This window comes from Rhineura floridana, chromosome 1 (assembly GCF_030035675.1).
Source record: "Rhineura floridana isolate rRhiFlo1 chromosome 1, rRhiFlo1.hap2, whole genome shotgun sequence".
NCBI lineage: Eukaryota > Metazoa > Chordata > Lepidosauria > Squamata > Rhineuridae > Rhineura > Rhineura floridana.
The window spans coordinates 23,051,461-23,073,192 of NC_084480.1; the positions used below are offsets into that span (position 1 = coordinate 23,051,461).

Consider the following 21,732-nt stretch of genomic DNA (forward strand, 5'->3'; position numbering starts at 1 on the left):
GCCGAGGTACTGATAATCCTTGACAAGTTCAATGTCCTCATTGTCAACTTTAAAGTTACATAAATCTTCTGTTGTCATTACTTTAGTCTTCTTGACATTCAGCTGTGGTCCTGCTTTTGTGCTTTCCTCTTTAACTTTCATCAGCATTCGTTTCAAATCATTACTGGTTGTTGCTGGACTACAGTTCCCATTATTCCTGATCATTGGCCATGCTGGCTGAGTTGCAGTCCAACAACATCAGGGGACCCAAAGGTTGGGAAAGGCTGAACTAGAATAAACTAGTTGTACTCCACAATAATGGCTACCGCTGACATACATGATTTTGTACCTTAATGATTCCATGATTACACTCCTGGTTTGCTAAAAATTACTGGCAGAGCCCATCTCTGTTCTGAATTGCTCCAGTACATAGTTGAAGCCCCTGCCTGTTGCGCTGCAGCCAACTCAGAAGGGACAGGAAGGGGGGAGGCATGAGTTTCAGGCACCTCCGCAGCCAGAAGAAGCAGAGTTGGGGATTGTTGTGTCTGAGCAGGATCGTGAGGGAGGGGGGCAGCCTGCTCTCCAGCCAGTTCCCACAAGTAATGCCCTTTCCGAGGAGCCGAGCGCACCACCCCCAGTTGATGCAGAGGACTTGTGGGGGGAAGCTTCAGAGTCAGTGCCAGCTCCTCCTTTACCAAGCAGTTCCCAGGAGGATTCCAGTGTGGCACCGCCCCCTGACCTTGAGCCGGTTGCTCGGGAGCAGGTGTCTTCAGATGAGCTGTTGGATGCGCGTCCCCTGTCTCCTCGTTCCCGTCGCCGCGAGAAACGGACAGGGCAAAGACAGGAATTACGAAGGAGTCAGAGATTATGTTCAAAAACATTTCCTATATAAGCCTGCCGCTCCCAGTGGGGGGTCGTTGAGTCAACTTTCTTCACACGCTGCAGAGCATGTCTAGAGTATAGTTAGGGACTTTAGTGAGTTAGTGTATAGTTTCCATGAAGCGCAATGCCTTTGATGTATCAATTACTCTAATAAAACGAGATTTACTTGCACACACGCTTCAGCCTCATTCTTTTGGCTCTGGACGGGACACTGCCCCCCAATCAGTGATATTTTTCAGATTGTACAGCATTAACACTGGGGCTACTTACAGTTTCAACTTTCATGTCTAGATTCAGAGTCCAAATCTTAAATGCCTAGATGAAGAGTGAACTTTAATACCTAGATGCAGAGTCCAAAGCCAGCAGCCACTGTAGCTTCTTAGGGTTGCCTAAGGGTGACCTTCAGCCAATTGTTTCAGACATCCAGGTAAGAGGGGCTGCAAGAATTGCTGTTGGAGGCAGAACTGAATATATTCTGCAATTTGACAGACTGAGATGTTGTTATGTTTTAATATGCTGTCACATCTTCCTGTGGCTGCGTAGGGGTGCTATTGGTATTGTTTTGTTGTTGTTTATTGTTATGTTTTTATAATGTGTTTTATTTGTTTTTGTTTTAACATTGTGAAAGTTGCTTGGGGACCTTCGGGTGTCAAGCAACTAATAAATCTAAATGATGATAATAATTCAGTTTTTTTGTAAATGGCTTAGAGGTTTATTTTACAATCAAGCAGTATATAAATTTTGTTAAATAAAATAACTAAATAAATAAATAAATAAAAATTCTGTGATCAGACTACATAAGCACAGAAGTTGGTACTGAGCACAAAACCCAGCAGTGTGGAGAATCTCAGTGTTATTTACTCTAAAACAAATTTCCAGCCTTTAGGGAAGACAGGCTTGAGATGCCTATTGAGGTATCAATCCCTACTGATATATCAGAAGGCAGCAAGAGCTAAGCAAGTCCCTGGAGTTTCAATAAGGGGCTTCAATACTTTACACAGTGCTTCACATTTTTCATGTCTAGCAGAAGCAAAATAAAGGATTCCAAGGCAGCAAATACTGGAGGGACAATAAGTCAGAGGGAAAGCATGAGCTGTGCATGCAGGAGGTCCCAGCTTTGACCTCTCAGTTTAAAAAGTCTTGTACTATCAGTGAAAAGTTCTATGCCTGAGGATTTGAAAAGAGCTGCAAACCAAAATGGAAAGCAATATTGGGTTAGAAAGGCTAATGATTTGACTTGGTATGAGCCAATTTCACATGCACATTTCTTTACACAGCTTGCACACATTGAGACTGCATAGTTTTTACATTTATTTTCCTACCTTTAGTAGAAGGGTTTGAGGAGAAACAGCAGGTGGAAGTTGTGCTGGAGGAAAATAATTTGGATTCACAGACAGGATGATCTGCTGAAAAAGAAAGCCAGGCTCCTGGACCTTTAATCGTTGTGTAAAAGAGGGGATCTTAGCAGATATACCGTGTAGCTAACTTTCAGTTTATGCCTGCTTAATTCCTTCTTCTTCTACACAAGTATTAAAGGTGCAGGAATTCTGTCTTCGTTTTCACCTGGCTGCTCTGTTTGCAGAGCTGGATAAAGAGGGACTCAACAAGAGAGCTTTCAGGATTTTAGACATTCAAAAGTTATGGAAGTCCTCCACCCTCCAAGTCAGTCCTTACCAACCGTTGGGTCCCCAGATATTGCTGGACTACAACTCCCATCAGCCTCAGCCAGCAGGAATGATGGGAATTGTAGTCCAGCAACATCTGGGGACCCAAAGTTTGGGGAAAGGCTGCTCTGTGTCTGTAGGGACCCGATTCTCTGCTTTTTTTGTGATATGCTGCACAAAGTTTAGGTACTCAATGGCTAAATGTAAAGACAAGCACTGAACTGTGGGAAAAGATGCCTGGTTTTAATAGCATTTTCTTCTGATAAATGGTCTTTAGACCTGGAGTCTTGCATTGAATTCATTTGAGAAGCTTTTTCTATCCACAGTGGATCACTCTGGGCCAGAATAATTTAAGGAGCACCAAAGTAATACCTTTATCTCCTTTGGTGCACGTCTTCCCATCATCTTCACGTATGTAGCCTTCATGACATTCGCATCGATAACTGCCGATGGTGTTGACACAGATGTGGGGGCAAAGAGGCTCGCTGCTTGTGGCACACTCATCTATATCTGAAAGGGGATGAATTCCACAATGGGTTAAAAAAAAGGAAGGGAGGTAATGAGGACAAATAAAGGTTCCCTAAAACATTTGTATTGATTACACTGGATTGGAGAAGGGCAGGTCCATGTAAGGGCAGGATCCCAAGTTCAATCTGAGTTAAATCCAGAGTCGGGCTGCAATCCAATACACACCTACCTGGAAGTAAGTCCCATTGAACCCAATGGAACTAACCTCTCAGTAGACATATACTGGATTGCAGCCTTGGTTCCAAACAGTGAATTCAAGGTTGCTCTTTTAAGTCCCAAACCCCTGCTTCATGATGTGGGCACTGTGCTGGCAAGGTTTAAGGTGGCCCCACAAATAAATCTTCAAATAAAGCTATGCTTCTCACGCTGTACGATTCTTACTGTGTCCTTTCTCCAGTCTTCAGTGAGTGGCTGGAAGTTGGGAAGCAGGAAGAAGGTCCTCCTTTTCCTTCTACTCCACAAACAAACACACACAAGTTCTGGATTCCCTACCTTCCCACAGACTGCATAGATCTTTCTGGTGTCACCTTAACTGAAGAGAATGCCAGGACTGGGGAAATCCAAATTCACTCTACAAAGGGGTGGGTTGGTTCTAGTTGAGGGCAACTGTCATGTGAATGATGCCCTGGAATTTTGGATTCAAACAGCCTGAGACTTATAGGAAAGCCCAATATGGATAAGCTCTGATAGCTCAGTGCTATCTGCATGCCACACTGCATACCACAGGTCTCAGATACAACCCTAAAGTTAAAAGGATCAGATAGAAGGTGATGAGAAAAGACCTCTGTCTAAGTTGCTGGGAACAGTCACTGCCAGCCACTGTAGAACAGGGAGAGGGAACCTGTGTCCCTCTAGATCAAGGACTGCAAAAAAGGCCAATGCTATTTTAGGCTACATTAACAGAAGTATAGTTTCCAAATGGCGTGAAATATTGGTTCCCCTCTGTTCAGCACCGGTTAGGCCTCATCTTGAGTACTGCATCCAGTTCTGGACACCACAGTTTAAGAAGGACACAGGCAAACTGGAACGGGTTCAGAGGAGGGCAAGAGGATAATCAGGGGACTGGGAACAAAGCCCTATGAGGAGAGACTGAAAGAACTGGGCATGTTTAGCCTTGAGAAGAGAAGACTGAGGGAAGATATGATAGCACTCTTCAAGTATATGAATGGTTGTGATACAGAGGAGGGCCAGGATCTCGTCTAGATCGTCTCAGAGTGCAGGACACGGAATAAGGGGCTGACATTACAGGAAGCCAGATTTTGACTGAACATCAGGAAAAACTTCCTAACTGTTAAAGCAGTATGACAGTGGAACCAGAGAGGTGATGGGCTCTCCATCACTGGAGACCTTTAAGAGGCAGCTGGACAGCCACATGTTGGGTATGCTTTAATTTGGATTCTTGCATTGAGCAGGGGGTTGGACTCAATGGCCTTATAGGCCCCTTCCAACTCTCTGATTCTATGACAGTGAACCTACTGTCTCCAAAATGTTTCCCTATCATCCCCCATTGGGGACGATGCTGGCTGGGGCTGATAGGAATTGGAGTCCAACAGTATCTAGATGGCATGAGGCATATAGGACTCTTAAGGGCAGCCGGAAAATAGCAGTGCTTGAAGTGTCAAAAGGAAATGGAGGGAATAATGGGAGACAGAGAAATGGCAGAGCCAAAGCTACACCTGCATTTCATTAATTAAATTTCTGTGCAGCTTTTTAAAATTCAATATGGTCCCCAATAATCAACAAAAAGGCATCTTAAAAGTATAAGACCAATAAAGCCAGACCAGTACCATTAAAACAGCAGATATAAAAATACACAGGAAAGACCTATGTGCAGATGTGAATGGGTGATAGCTCCGTGATAGAACACCTGATTTGCATGCAGAAGGCCCTTGGTTTAATCCCCAGTGACCTCAAAGAGTTGCTGCCAGTTACAGGAGGTAATACTGAGCTAAGAAGGACCAATGCTCTGACTCTTAAAGGCAGATTTATATGAGTTCAATTGAAATGATATAGTTTTGACTTCAAACACTTTTAAAAATAATTTGCATATAAATCCACATACTTTAAATCTGTTATGACACTGATGGGCCAATCCTATATATGTCTACTCAGAAGTAAGTTCTATTCAGTTTCAGTAAAGCTTACTGCCATTGAAGTGTGTATAGGATTGCAACTGTTAACATATTTCAGTAGATTGTGCCTGGACTGGGGATACCTGGATTGAAATCTCTCCTGAGCCACAAAGCTCACTATATGACTTGGGCCTATTGTTCTCTCTCTCAGCCTATCCTAATTCAAGGAACTGCTATGAAGGTTAAAGTGGGTTTTGGGCAAAAGGTCATATATTCTGATTCCCTACCCTTAAAACACACTTAAACACAAGCATGCTTCATAAACGTGCTTCCAATTGCAGCCTCAAAGGCTTTTCCTGCATACTCCTGGGAACCCTTCACGTTGTGCGTTTATGTTATTGTGCTCATTATGTTAGGCTGGTTATATGCAATCCCTCTTTCAATACCCTTTGTGCCTGCAAAAGTTTTGGGGTTCCCAGTCAGTGCATGTCCTGTAACTTCCTGCTGTAATTTTGTAGCTGTTTATACACAAACATTCTGGTTTATTTTTTTGTCGCACTTTTGTTGCACTTCAGTGCAAGAGTGCCTCTCCAGATGGCAATAACGCAATAACAATAGGAAAGCATCGCAGAACAACTAATAAAGCAGAATTATGTGTGAATGGTTCAGTGTAATCTACCGCCAATGCACCATTAATGAATTAATGATATGTTGCAGAATATACCCACAAACTAACAACAAACAAATAAACAATCTGGAATGGACCCTAGTTATCAATTCCTTAGTCCTGTGTGCTTTTTCAATGAAATTAATAACATAAATGTTTTTGGGGTCTCTTTTTTAGTCTAGGGATTTGGTATCACACATCTCTTCAATAGTATCGGCCAGTAAAGTTAATACTGTTCCACAATTGCTTCAAAGGAAAATGCCTCCACAATTTTGCATATAGATCTGTAAGTCACAAACCATAATACCAGAACATTTGGGTAAGAACTTGAAATTGGAGAAGTAATTGCTTTCTTTAATTGAATTTCTATTCTAAATTGAAAGAAAAAACGTCTGCAGGATGAAATTGTTATGAAATTTCACCTCAACAAGCAAGCAAAAAAGTCTCAGGAATTTCATACACTACAGGCAGCCAAAATCCAAATTTATTTATTTATTGCATTTATATACCGCCTCATAGCCGAAGCTCTCTGGGCAGTTTACAACAATTAAAAACATTAAAAACAAGTACACAAATTTAAAACCATACCAAATTAAAACCCACAAAAACCGATAGAAAGTTAAAAACGTGCTATTCAAATGCTGTTAAAAATTTTTACTGTAACGTTCAAAATTTCCAAAAAGTATTTTAAAAAAATTCCTTAGTGTTCAATTGCCCTGCAAGCTATATTTCACCAGCTGAACATATAAGTTTCAAAAAAAGGCAACATTTGGAACCATGTGCGAATCTGTATCTTTGCATTTATTTCAAGTAACTGTTAATTAATTTCAAGTGCAATCTTTTCCACCCACCTAAGCAATAGGGTTTCTCTCTGTTCCTGTGCCTTTCACGATCATACCGGTAACCAGTGTAACATGTACATAAGACTCGTCCGAAGTTGTCTGTGCACTGTTGTTCACAAGGAGCATCTGCACAGACATCATACTCTAAAGAGAGAAAATGTGCTTGTTATTAGCAGCTGTACAATGCTGCTAAAGTAATGGGAAATTAATGTGCTGTTTGTAATTAAGTTACCAATGTAGTTAAATTCTCATTACTAATCATGGAAAGGTACATCTAAAAAAATTATACTGGATCCTATGTTTGATAAAGTCCAGGCAAAGAAACAGATGTTGCTGAAAAGAGAAGATTAATGTAATTACACAATGATATTTTCAGTTACATCACCTTCAGGATATTTTTGTAAAATATTGCTGAGACAGATATCTGCAATAAAAGTTGGTTAAAGCAAATATACTGAGCTGACAGTTATAGATAGCTGTGTGGGAAGCATTTAGACTTGTGTGGTAAGTGATACACTATTCACAGGTTAGTGAATGCACTGTGAATAGCAACACTGCTATTTCCAGAACAACAATTTGTGGTGTACAGCAGTGGTTCCCAACCTGGGGGCCAAGACCCCCAGGGGGGCTGTGAACAGTAAAGAAATGAATTATTTATTATTTTTTAAAAAAAGTCTTCATTCCTTCTACACTGTCTGCTTTCCCCTGCCGCTGCAGATGACACATCCCCCTTGCTCCAAACGAGAGGGGAGGCCTTTTGCTGAAGCACCAGAGCATCTTTCAGGCGCATTAAGGGCAGGCATCTGCCTATAAAATACATGGCAGATGCCAAAGGAGGCTGAGGGTGGAGCTACCAGGAAGAAGAGGGGATTACTATCACTGATTCCCATCTCCTTGCACTGCCGCTACTGGCAACGCCCTTACTTAGAATGAGAGGAGAGGGCTTTTTGTGAAGCAAAAAGAAGCAAGCCTGCAAAGAAAGGCTGCTTTCCCCCTTCCTTCCTGGCAGCCAGCCTGCCTCCCTGGGGGGAGGGGGTCACAAAAAAAATTCAGCTTATAAAGGGGGTTCCATGCTCATAAAGGTTGGGAACCACTGGTGTACAGGATGCAAGGAATATATAGCATAGGAACAGAACTAGATATGATTGAAGATAGGTAGGATCCACTTAAAGGGGGGGGAGAGACTATAGGAACATAGAAATCTGCCTTATACTGAATCAGACCAAAGGCCCATCTAGCTCAATACTGTTTACCCCAACTGGCAGAGGCTCTCCAGGATTTCAGGAGAGCAGATTTCAGGAGGAAGCGGCTCTTCAGGGCTTCAGCATTCCACTGTTGGAGGCAGTATGCCTCTGAATATCTGTTGTTGGGAATCATAGGTGGGGAGAGTGCTGTTATGCTCAGGTCCTGCTTGTGGGCTTCTCATGGGTATCTGGCTGGCCACTGTGAGAATAGGATGCAGGATTAAGTGAGCCATTCTCTGACCATGCACAGTTCCTGAGTGCTTGCAGGATTTGACTGAATGCATGGAAGTTCCCCCTTCAGACCATCCTGCTCAGCACGTGAAGGTCAAGGGTGGATGTTATAGGGAGGGGACATTGCACACATCAGCGAGGAGGCAGCTGGGCAGCCTGTGTTCCCACTTGTCCCTTTATGCATTCAACCTGAACACCTGAAGAGGACTAATGTTCTGCAAGATTCCGCATCTCAACCTCAATTCATTGGCTGTTACTGCAGGAGCAGGAAATCTTGGAGCACGATAACATCACCGCACGTGTGACCCTACAACCAAACAGCGAGGAAGGGTCTCAGTGTGACCCTGCTAAACAATCCTGGCCAGACAGAAAGAAGAGACCAGTAGGAGCTCAGGGTGGCAAACAAAAACACTAAAAACACAATAAAACATCATAAAAACAGACATTAAAATATATTAAAACAAAACATCTTTAAAAACATCTTTTGTAAAACATCTTTAAAAACATCTTTTGTAAAACAGCTTTAAAAACATCTTAAAAAGCAATTCCAGCACAGATGCAGACTGGTATAAGGTCTCTACTTAAAAGGCTTGTTGCAAGAGGAAGGTCTTCAGTAAGTGCCAGAAAGATAACAGAGATGGCGCCTGCCTAATATTTAAAGGGAGGGAATTCCAAAGGGCAGGTGCCACTACACTAAAGGTCCATTTCCTATGTTGTGCGGAATGGACCTCCTGATAAGATAGTATCTGCAGAAGGCCCTCACTTGCAGAGCATAGTGATTGACTGGGTATATACGGAGTAAGATGATCTTTCAGGGATCCTGGTCCCAACCTGTATAGGGCTTTGTACACCAAAACCTGAACCTTGAACTTAGTCTAGTAGCTAATAGCCACTGCAATTCTTTCAACAGCGGGGTGACATGTTGGTGATACCCTGTCCCAGTGAGTAGTCACACTGCTGCATTTTACACCAGCTGCAGCTTCTGGACCAACCTCAAGGGCAGACCCCCACAGCGCATTACAGTAATCCAACCTGGAGGTTATCAGTCCATGGACAACAGTGGTCAGGCTATTCCGGTCCAGAAACAGCCGAAGCAGGTAAAAGGCACTCCTAGCCACGGAGGTCACCTGAGCCTCTAGCGACAAAGATGAATCCAGGAGCACCCCCAGACTATGAACCTGCTCTTTCAGAAGAAGTATGACCCCATACAAAGCGGGCAACTGACCAATTATCTGAACTCAGGAATCACCAGTCCATGGAACCTCTGGCTTGCTAGGATTCAGACTCAGTGTATTGGTCCTCATCCAGCCCACCACTGAGTCTAGGCACCAGTACAGGGCTTGCATGACCTCTCTTGATTCAGATGTTATAGAGAAACAGAGCTCGGTATCATCAATGTACTGCTGATACCTTGCCCCAAATCTCCTGATGACTGCTCCCAAGGGCGTCTTATAGATGTTAAACAGCATGGGGGACAAGATGGTACCCTGCGACACCCCACAGCACAACTGCCAGGGGGCTGAAAGACAGTCACCCAATGCTATTCTCTGAAAATGACCTTGGAGATAGGATCGGAACCACTGTAAAACTGTGACTCCGATAACCATCTCACCAAGCCAGTTCAGAAGCATACCATGGTCAATAGTATCAAAAGCTGCCAAGAGATCAAGTAAGAATAGCAGGGTTGCACTCCCCCTGTCCTTCTCCCGATAAAGGTAATGCATCAGGGCGACCAAGGCCAATTCAGTCCCATAACTAGGCCTGAACACAGATTGGAATGGGTCACGACAATCTGTTTCATCCAAGAGTATTTGCAATTGCTGTGCCACAACCCTTTCAATCACCTTCCCTAAAAAGGGGGTATTTGCGACTGGGCAGTAGTTGTCACAAACCAATGGGTCCAGGGTGGGCTTTTTCAAGAGAGGTCGGACCACTGCCTCTTTCAGGGTGGCTTCAACCACTCCTTCCCACAATGACACGCTGACCACAAACTGGCTCCACTTGGCCACCCTCCCCCCCGCAAGCTTTAATAATCAGAGAAGGGCAAGGGTCGAGAGGACATGCTGCTGGTTGCATCATTGCAAGCACCTTGTCCACATCATCAGGCTGCATCAACTAAAACTGATCCCAAGAAGTTGCAGCAGACATTGCACTGGACATCTCACTGGGGACTACACTAGATGTGGATGGAGCATCAAGACTGCTATGGAGACGAGCAACTTTACCCTCACAGTGCCTTGCAAACAATTCACAGTGGGCCTCTGAAGAGTCTAAAACTCCATTTGCTGGGGTTGATGTCAACAGACCCCTGACAATACAAAAAAGCTCCACTGGACGACTACTTGAGGATGTGATGGTGGCAGAGAATTGGGCCTTCTTCGCTGCCCTCACCGCCACACAGCAGGCACGGTTATGATGTTTCACTTGTGCCTGATCAGCCTCACAGCACATCTTTCGCCACTTGCACTCTACTGTTGTCCAGCCTGTTTCATTGCCCTTAGCTCACTGGTGTACCAAGGTGCAAACCAGGCTTCACAACGCCGGAGAGGGCACTCATGGGCAACCGTTTAAAGAGCCCGACACGCCTTGTTGTTCCAAAGGAGTCAACAGGGTTACCTGATATATCTATTGGGAACTCCCCCAGGGCATTCAGGAATCCAGTGGATTCCATTAGTCTCTGGGAATGGACCATCTTAATTTGTCCACCATCCCTGCAGGGGCGGATCGGAGCCGTAAGTCTAAACTTCATCAGGAAGTGGTCTGATCATGACAATGGGGTGACATCCACCCTCCCAATCTCCAGAACATCCCTTCTTCCATCTGGTGCAAAAACCAAGTTGAGGGTGTGCCCTGCCCTATGTATCAGACAACTTGAGATAACCCCATGGTCATTATAGAGACCATGAAGTCCTGACCCGGAGCACTAGAGGCAGCTTCAGCATAGATATTGAAATCAGCCAGGACTATCGTTCTGGGATCTTCTGTTAGCTGAGACAGCCTCCATCAGCTTGGTCAGAGAAGCTGCTGGGCAGCAGGGTAGACAGTACACCAGCAGCAACCCTAATTTATTGTCACATTGGCTCAACGGCAGGTGCAGGGCCTCATAGCCAGCTCCAAGACAGAATGGTTTCCTGGTGACAGATATGGAAGTTCTGCAGACCACAGCAACCCCTCCCCCCTCCTGTGCTGGTGTTGTACTGAGTATCTGGTGGGCAAAGCTGGGTCAGATCAACTCCTCCCAGCTCAGCCACCCAGGTCTCAATAATGCACACCGAATCGGCACCCTCATCCATGATTAAATCATGGATGAGTGTGGTCTTATTGTGTACCAATCTGGTGTTAAACAATGGCACACACAGGCCAGTGGGCACAGCAAATGAGCAACAAGGAACCCATTTGTGGGAGGAGTGGGAGCGGGGAACAAGTGTTAGAGGTACAAGGCCTTGTCTTTGACTTCTGTGGTAACTCACCACCTCCCCATGGCTATACCTCCCTTGATCCATGATCATTGAAATTGGGGTGGCATCACCCCTATCCCTCCTTACTAATATTCCTCTTAAACATCTGATATGAACCCAACAAGAGCCTACCAACCAAACCTATATGAATCATTTATCCCAGTAGGCCTCTGAGAAATTGGGGACAGTCAGTCCCATTCAATATTTTTCACACAGGGCATATCTACACCCAATCCTGTCTCACACCCAGGGAGGGCCAGCCTTCTGCCAGTTATAGACTCTCACTCTGAAGGTATCTGGCAACTTTCTCCTATCGTTCAGTTCACTGCACAGGCTCTCACCCTGCACAGGAACTACACAATTGCCTTATGCTCTCCACACTACCAATCTCCTCTAGATTGGTTTTTTAAAAAATACAAGGGGATAACACCTTCGCCCTTGGGACTTGTTAAGAGACTCCTCAAGGGACAATTCCCTTTGGTGTCACCCCTTCAGTGGCAGCTCTGTCGGGGGCAGATTCACCACCCAAGGGCAGCTGGGCTTTTATGCCCACTGACCCAGCCAGGAGCTGCTGCAAGAGGCTGCAAGGTTGACTGCAGCGTCTCTCTGGATGCAGAGTCAGGTAGGGAGTTCCAGTCCTTGCATCACTTACCAGGGACCTCAGCTGTCTTGAGAGACAGCAACTCAGAGGAGAGAGCAAGCCAGCACCCAGATGCTCAAGTACTCACTCCCAAGGCAGATCATCTCCAGTCCGTGCTGCAGCTGTTCCCAGGGACCCAAACGGTCCTGCTGAGAGGCATTAGCTGCTGTGTCCATCCATTGCTTCAAGTGTGGACTCTTTTTCTCACATGGAAATACTGTCCATTCAAGTGGGGAAAGAACATGCAAACCATCACTTGTAATTTTAGCGCCAAATGTTTATTTTGCTGCATGCATCCAAAATTGACTTTAAGGCATGAAGATGGAAGTCTTTTTGGTTCCAAACTGACTGTAGTTGTGCTGAGTGTATGTGATATAATGGAGCCTCACTATTTCAGATTTCACATTGCTAAATTATTTATTTTAAGTACAACAGCAACTTCTACCCTGCCTATTTTTCAGAAGAAATTCAAGGCAGCTAACAACAACAATGAATCAAAATATTAGAGTAAAACTCAAGACCACAGTAACAATTACAAAACAGCTATCAGAATTAAAACATTAGAACATCAGAAAAAAGAAATATTCAGCCACAGACCTTTTTAAACAATAAAGAGTCATGTCCTCACTAGTCATCTAAAACAGGACAGTGATGGGGTCTGATGCAGCTTGCTTGCCAAAGCACTGCACAGTACAGGTACTGCTACAGAGAAGGCCATAGTCCTGGTCACCAACAAGTATGCCTCATGGTGTTAAGAGAGCTGAATCAGGGCCTTGGATGACAACTAGAGCATGCAAGGAAGCTCATATGGAAGAAGGCAGTCCTTGAGGTATGCACATCCCAAGCTGTTATGGACTTTAAAGATTAACACCAGTGGCATGAATGGAGGCTAGACACAAATGGTAGTCAAGACTGATCACATAAAACTAGAATGATAGACCCCAAAATGCCAAACACGCCTATTCCATTTGGAGCTCAATTCTGCAGAGCAGATGATTCCAAGTGTTTTCTAAGTGTTGAGCCAAGATAGGTGAAGCCACTAACAGAGTTTGGTCACCTGCTAAGACTTTAATTCATAGTTTGGTTTTGCCCCAATGCATTATCAGCTCTGTGTCTGGTTGCCAAGATTTCCAAGACTTTGAGCCACTAAACCAGCACATCTTCCGACAATAAATCAACCTGATAAAATCAAGGTAAGTCCTTTTGTTGACTGTCAATGGGCTTCATTTCAGAGCAAGAGTGTGTTGAGTTAAATACATGCATATGTCTTGGCAGGATAATATTAATAATGGTACAAAATCAGCCCTCGATTGCTAAAGCAGAGAGCACTTGGCCCATAAAACACTACTGTTCCAAATAACACACAGTAAGTGTAAAGCTGCAGGCTGAGTTCATCTATGTAGTATTAAAAAAGTGGTGCAAAACAAGTAACACTCCCTTACATTTTAAAATGCATACCCAGAGCTTGGAAAAGTTACTTTTTTGAACTACAACTCCCATCAGCCCTAGGCAACATGGCCACTGGATTAGGCTGATGGGAGCCGTAGTTCAAAAAAGTAACTTTTCCAAGCTCTGTTACCTGATTGCCTTAAAAGCCTTGCCTTCTAAGCAGTGTGGGGTCCCCCAAGGATGGACTTGTGGGAAGAGGGACAAACAGAGTTAGGGAAGAGGATGGCATTTAGGTGGCACATTATATCTGTTAGAGGAGTTTGTGTCAGCTAGAGCCAGCTGGTATGTTGATCAGAGTATTATTATAAGACTCAGGTTCCTATTCCTATTCATGAAGCTCACTGGATGACCTTGGGCCAGTCACTAATCTACCTCACAGGGGTGTTGAGAGGATAAAACAGGGAGGTGGGATCCTTGGAGTGAAAGTACAGGATAAAACACAATAAATAACATGAAATAGAGATGATGTTAAAAAAGAAGTTCTTTTCTGTCAAAGCAGTGAGGCTGTGAGGTGCTTAACAAAGGCTAGCAGAGACTGATCTGAGGCATGAGCAGGTAGCAGATATCCAGGTGTCTGACACCCAGCTTCAGAGCAAGCCAGCTTTAGAGCAACAAAAAGGTGTTAAATGTTCAAGCTATCTAAAATCTGGGATATCATCATTTATGTTTTCCTCAAGAACCTACTGCTGATTGCTTCCACAGAAATGTTCTAAATGTGTAAATGCTACCTATAATCCATCACCAGAAAAGATGGCTGAAGTGGTAAATTCAGTTTATCAGTTTATTCCCATGATGTGAATACTCATAACGTGGAGACTGTCGACAGTTGACAAGCTCACCTACATCTAGCGAATGTCCAAAAGTATGGCGTTATAATGGTAAATGGGGACATGACTGTAGACACTGGATGACTGTTTACAACAGATGTAGCCAACATGGTTCCCTCCAGATAACTGTTGGGCTCCAGCTCCCATCAGCTCCCGCCAACATGGCCAATAGCCAGGGATGAAGGGAGCTCTTGGTCCACAACAGCTGGAGGGCACCTTGTTGGCTAGACCTGGTCCATACTCACAACATAATTCTGTGTGTGTATACCCAGAAGTTAGTCCCACTGAGTTCAGTGACTCTTACTCCCAGGTAAGTGTGTATAGAAGTGAAGTTTGATCCTATATTTATTAATAGTACAGGAATAGAGCCACTGAAGTGACAAATGCTGGAAAGTAAGAACCATTTAACACATACCTTCAGGAATGCATTGTCCAAGAACAAACTTATAACCCTTACAGCACTTTTTCCTGAAAAGACAAAAACACACACAACCATATATGAAAAGGAGTAAGTAAATTTTATTATTATTTTATTATTATTATTTATTAGATTTGTTACACGCCCATCTGGCAGAGATTAATCTGCCACTCTGGGCGACGTACAACAAAACACAAATACATTCCATATAAAAACATAAACAGAGAACATTAAAAAATTATAAAATTAACCCCCCCAGAACTGCAATCTGCCAGCCTAACACCCCTCCCATGCCTGGTTAAAGAGCGAGGTCTTCAAGGCCCATCGAAAACACAGCAAGGAGGGGGCCTGGAGAAGGTTGGTTGGCAAGGAATTCCAAAGTGAGGGAGCCACGACTGAGAAGGCTCTAGACCTGGTCATCACCAATCTAGCTGCTTTTATGGGGGGAATAAGGAGTAGACCATTTAAGTTCCCAATACTCCGCATGTTTACTTGGGAGTAAGTTCTACTAAATTCAATGGCCCTTTCCCCAAGTTAGTATGCATAACTCATAAAGATTGCTATATTAAGCACTCAGATAAGTTATAAGAACATAAGAACATAAGAAGAGCCTGCTGGATCAGGCCAGTGGCCCATCTAGTCCAGCATCCTGTTCTCACAGTGGCCAACCAGGTGCCTGGGGGAAGCCCGCAAGCAGGACCCGAGTGCAAGAACACTCTCCCCTCCTGAGGCTTCCAGCAACTGGTTTTCAGAAGCATGCTGCCTCTGACTAGGGTGGCAGAGCACAGCCATCATGGCTAGTAGCCATTGATAGCCCTGTCCTCCATGAATTTGTCTAATCTTCTTATATATCAGAAAGGCCAGTAACTCAGACACTTAAAGCTACCTCATCAGATTATTTCTTTGAAACGTATATCCCCATCCCTCTACTTCAAGGCTTGAGGCAGCTTACAATAATAATTATGTAAACTGCTTAGAGGTTTTGATGATTAAGTGGTATATAAATCTTATTAAATATTTTAAAAAATTGTAATCGTCAAAATAAAACAGAAAGGGGATACATATATGCAAATATAGGTCTGAAACCACCACAGTGAAGTGGCAAAATGTGGTGGTAGAATCCTGAAGCAAAAGAGTGGACTATACCACATTGACTGCAGGAGGGCAATGACATTTTTGAATGCTCCACCATACACACACACAAAAAGGCTATGTGAAGGAACAAAATCCATTGTAGGGAGAAGTCCTAGGCCAGCCTGTTTACTGTTGTGCTACTTTCTACTTGGAGGGAGAATTATTTATTTAACATAGCGGAACACTAAAAATTGTGACCCCATTCCACAGCTGCATTCTTAAATGGTACAGTCCATTCTATCATCTCAAACCTCTTTGCTACCTCATTCTACTGCATGGGCTAGAGGCCAGGCTAGTAAACCTTGGGCCTAAAAAGCCTCAGAGAGTGAACATAGTGCAATGGGACAAACTGAGAATGCCTGGAGATATTCATGCACTACCCTAACAACAGCACACAGCCATTTACATCATCTCACCGCTATGCACCTAGACATACTGAGAGTCAGCAGCTGCCAGGTAATATAGCAGGATAAACCAGTTCTAGCTGCCCAGCACAGGAGATGGCAATGTATAAATAGCTGAAATATATAATGATGAAGACCAGTGAGCTAGTCAGCTCAGTACAATCAGGGTCTCAATCTTTCCAGTCTTGGGACAGAAGATATTTTACTTAGAGCAGGATGGGAAACCTATGCCTCTCTAGATGTTGTTGAACTACAAGTCCCAGCCAGCATAACCAATGATCAGGGATGATGGGAGTTGCAGTCCAACAATATCTGGAGGACTACAGGTTTCCCATCCCTAACCTAGGCACAATACTTACATCTAAGTAGATACAGCTAGGATTGCAGCCTTAGCACACCAGAGACCTTGTATATGCAAAGTATCTGCCTAATTATGCAGGGTGATGAAGCCAACCTTGTGTACAATCACAGCTACCTGCATCTCTAGTATCTCTAGGTACTCCATAGAATTGCCTATAAAATCTTCCTAACTCAATAAAGGATGCTTGAAAGCTGGCTGACGGGGAAAATAAAAGGTCTGCTACTGAGAGATGCAAAAGTCATTGTTATAACAATGTCCATAATTTAAAGAGAGCAGAAAATAAGAAAGATGAGCTTAATCATGTATTTCAACCCCCAAAGAGAGTAGGATAACATGTGGTACTGCTTTTCTGGAAAGAAGTCCCTTTAGTTTTTATCAAGATTCAAAATGGTCCTATGCTGCTTTGTTAAGGGAAGGTATAGGTCAGTGGTAAGGCACATGATTAGCCACACAGTACTCCGTTTCATCCCCAACAGATACTCAGCATTCCGTGTCACTGTGTCCTCATTGGGCTGTTGCTTGGGGGTGGGGTGAACACCCTGGCGCCTAATCCCAGCAACATAAAAATCTTTTCTCATTGATTTCCATGGGTAGTTCTCACTTCTATCCCTTGGGGATGCTTAAAAATAACTTCTCAGCATGAAACACAAAATGACATATCCAAACAGGGAGATGGTTCTAGCTACCCATTTCATATCCAACGTCTTGTTCCAGGTCAGTCACTACCAGTTCAGACCCCATGAGTGTATAAGTGAATTAAGATTTTTTGCTCCAATATGCATAACTACCCTTGTTTACACTGAATTGCATTTGTCATTTTACTGCCCATTCACTCAGTTTGGAGAGGTCCTTTTGGAGCTCTTCGCAATCCCTTTTTGTTTTAACAACCCTGAACAACTTAGTATCATCAGCAAACTTGGCCACCTCACTATGTGCTGTCTGAAGAAGGGAGAAAAATGTCCCTCTATCCACTTTCTCAACACCAAGCATAACTCTGTCATGTCAATCCTAAGACTTGTGGTTTAAGGGAGAGAAGGGAAATGGCTAGTTCTTAGTTTAACATCTGATTTCTCTAATGACATCTGCAAAGCCTTCTGGAATCCATTCTCAAAACCACACTTTTGGAGGGAAAAGGTTAGGTCATTCACTTTAAATATAATTTAAGAAGAAGCTAGACTGCAAAACAGTATTTCTGATTATCTTTTGCAAAACTCTGCCTGAAGCAGGAAGGCTGCCTACATAGTCCAAGTAATTAAACCTTCTTCAACAGAAACTTAAGAAAATGGGAAGGGAAATCTAATGGGACATTTTGCTACTTTAAAGCCAAACTCCAATGTACCAATGCATTTTGTATGAACATTTTTTGCCCCAGATGCTTTTTTGTTTTCAGTAAGAAATCTGTGTATGGGCACTTAGGGCTCCTTCCTTGGATCAGTTTTATGGGATTTTCTTTTCTTTTTTAATTCCAGTATGTTACATTAGCTGGGATTTTAAAAAATACTCGGAATACAAGAATTCAGTTCCAATGTTTGGGATTTTTCATGCCCCAAATTTCAGTGATCTTGGACCAGTCACTATCTCTTAGCATAACCTACGTCACATGGTTACTATGAGAAGAAAATGGGGAGGGGGAGGACAATATATTCTACTTTGAGCTCCTTGGAGGAAAGGTGAGATATTAATGTAATGATGAATGAAATTGGAACAAAAAGTTAAAATATCTCCAGTCACTTTGGGAGAAAGGCAGCACGTAAACAAGTATAGCAATTCAATGCTGGATTGAATAGAACTGAATTTACCTACATCACAGACATGATTTACACAACGGGAAACTTCCATGGTATATCTTGGGGGGGGGATTGTATCCAATGCTAGCCCTACTCAGAGGAGACCCATTGAAGTTAATGGGCATGACTACATTGGGTTTATTCATTTCAGTAGGTCTACTCTGAGCAGAACTTAGCCGGCTACAACCCAAACAAGGTAAAAGCCGAGAGCTAGCAGAGTATTACTGGCTTTCTACAGCAAATTCCACACAACCTCATTCCTTCTGAATATCTATATTTTATTTATTTATTTATTATTTGATTTATATCCCACCCTTCCTCCCAGCAGGCACTGAAACACTTTAAAACATCATGAAAACAGACTTTAAAATACATTAAAACAAAACATCTTAAAAAACTTAAAAAAAAAAGCTTTGAAAGCATTTTTTAAAAAAAGTTAAAAAAGGTTTAAAAACATATTAAAAAGCAATTCCATTGCAGACTGGGATAAGGTCTCTACTTAAAAGGCTTCTTGAAAGATGAAGGTCTTCAATAGGCGCCAAAAAGATAACAGAGATGGCGCTTGTCTAATATTTAAGGGAGGGAATTCCAAAGGGTAGGTGCTGGCACACCAAAGATCCTATGTTGTGCAGAATAGACCTCCTGATAGGATGGTATCTGCAGAGCACTGACTGGGTACATAAGGGATAAGGTGGTCTTTCAGGTATCCTGGTCCCAAGCTGTATAGGGCTTTGTACACCAAAATTAGAACTTTGAACTTGGCCCAGTAGCAAATGAGCAGCCAGTGCAATTCTTTCAGCAGCAGGGTGACATGTTGATGATACCCTGCCCAAGTGAGCAGTCTTGCCACCACATTGTGCACCAGCTGCAGTGTCCGGACCATATTATGAACCTAGGAGGGCTTTCTCCCATTTCGAAACCCACCAGGCATTAAATGTTGATGACTGTGTAAGAAGCTCGGTTAAGTCACATATCAAGTGCACAAAAAAGAGTGTGGCTGCCTTGAAATTAATCTGACATATGTAATTCTAAATTGGAAGGCCTGAAGTGACCCCTGGCATTCTTCATGCCAACTATGTTTTCCAGGAGCAATTTATCAAACCGATTGACGCTGAAGTGATTAACAGAGGTATTTTCCTGACAAAACCTAGCGTCAGGCAAGCAGAACTAGGTTGACATGCATTTTCTCACCAAATTGCGCAACTGTACTTTTATACTGATAAACAAGCAGGCTATTGATCTGCTGAAATGTCAAGCAAAATGTCCTCATAGTGGTTATGAGCAACTGTACGCTTTAAATATCTCAGAGTATCTTCACAAAGCTATAGTTTTGAGGTGTATTCCTAAGTTATTTTAAATATGCAACCCAGAAATGTGAAGTGTGAAATACATGTGTAGGTACATTTGTCAGGAAGACACACACAAGTGGTAGCTGCTGTGTCCTGTGGAGTGTACACTTGGTAGTGGTAAACCCAGTTTTGCTGCTTTGTAATGTGAGAAATAGTACATTATATTTCCTGAGTGGGGAGATCTCATATAATAAGCAGTTTATTAACAGTGGCTAGTGGCCACTGGGCTTGTGAACCAACAAGCAAAAACATATCCTCACCATTTTGTCTTTGGTCAGTCACCAGAAACCTAGAAGCAAGGATAGCACCTCCCCTCACCATTACATTAGGTGAATAGGCAGCTTTTGTGCTGAACTCCATTCCTGGATCTGCCCCAAAGCCCTGGGTTTTACCCCCTTGGCTTCACCCTTTGAGCCTGTTCTGACTCTACCCCCTCACCCAAAATACACCCCACATTTTCCACCCAGGTATCAGGACTGCTTTTTTCTTTTTTAATATCAAGAGTTGGTTGATAGTCATAGCGGATATAGGCAAAAAACATAACTAGCTCACATTAAATTTTACTGCCTTGGTCATCTACACATGCCTATGTGTTACATTATTACTGAACAGCAATTCTTGAAAACTAGTTGCCCGGAAGAGTGGCTAATTGCAACACTGAGCTTGTTCCAGTCTCTCTGTATTTTTAGGCAGTTAAGAAAGGTTCCCTCTGAAAAGTATCATGAAGGAAGAGGCCACACAGAGGATCTAACAATAACAAGAACTTTACTATAACTAATTATATATAGTCCACAGCATGGTGTTGCTTGTAAGGCAGGCCTGGAACTGAAAGTGCCACAGCCTGGGGCTGACTCAGCAGTTCCTGGTATGGCAAGCCTGGAGGGCCAATACACTACACCCCTTCCCCTCAAGCTCTCATAGTCCTGAAGATACTTGGGACAAGCCCTGGTGCGGGTCAATCAACAACAATTTTGCATTGAAGTTGATGGTGCATCTCCTAGTTCCCTATTTGGCTCTGGTTCATGCTGGTCCACTTCAGGGTCCAGGCGCAACTGCTCTTGTCCGGCATCAGGAGCAGCCACTAGCTCATTTTCTCTTTCCACTCGAGTATTTCCAGCACCCTCAGAGAGAACTGATGGAGCTGGGCTTCGTCCTCTCATCTGGTCCACATGTCGACTTAACACATGGCCGTCTGGTGTTTGAGCCCTGTAGAACAATGGGCCTGTGGCTTGGGTCACAGTGGCAAGAATCCACATTTCACCAGCACCGTAGTTCCTGACATACACAGGGTCACCTAGGGTGAACACCCGTGCAGGTTCTTGAACTGCAACGGACTCCCTTGGTCGGTCCTCGATCAAGTCAGGATGCAACCGATCAAGCAGAGTCGTTAGACTTCTGTTCATTAATAGCTCAGCTGGGCTCCTTCCAGTTGTGGCACAAGGTGTGATGTGTTGTGTCAGGAGAAAACTTGCAAGGCGTCGGTCCCAGTCACCTTCTACAATCCATTTCAATGCATCCTTTGTTGTTCTGACCATCCTCTTGGCCTGGCCATTGGTTGCTGGATGAAAAGGGGCAAGAAGTCACATGCCAAATTAGTCCATTATCCAGGAATGTGTGGAATTCCGCAGATGTAAACTGGGCCCCATTGTCTGAGACAATGGTGTTTGGCAACCCATGTGTTGTGAAAAGCCTGCATAAGGTCTTGATAACAATATGAGATGTCATTGATGATACCGGAACCACTTCTAACCATTTGAAGTATGAATCAACAACAGTCAAGAAAGTTTGTCCCTGGA

At 43.4% G+C, this 21,732-nt stretch overlaps 1 protein-coding gene across 2 annotated transcripts in view; it reads right to left on the reverse strand.

The window, feature by feature from the left end:
- Positions 1-21,732, reverse strand: part of CCBE1 (collagen and calcium binding EGF domains 1) — a 192,273-nt gene that overhangs the window by 16,941 nt on the left and 153,600 nt on the right. For both annotated transcript variants that reach the window (XM_061615633.1, XM_061615624.1), the window contains exons 3-5: positions 14,899-14,951; positions 6,644-6,778; positions 2,898-3,035 (exon numbers count right to left, since the gene is read on the reverse strand). In XM_061615633.1, the coding sequence (XP_061471617.1) occupies positions 2,898-3,035; positions 6,644-6,778; positions 14,899-14,951 (326 nt within the window). The remainder of the gene's footprint in view (positions 1-2,897; positions 3,036-6,643; positions 6,779-14,898; positions 14,952-21,732) is intronic.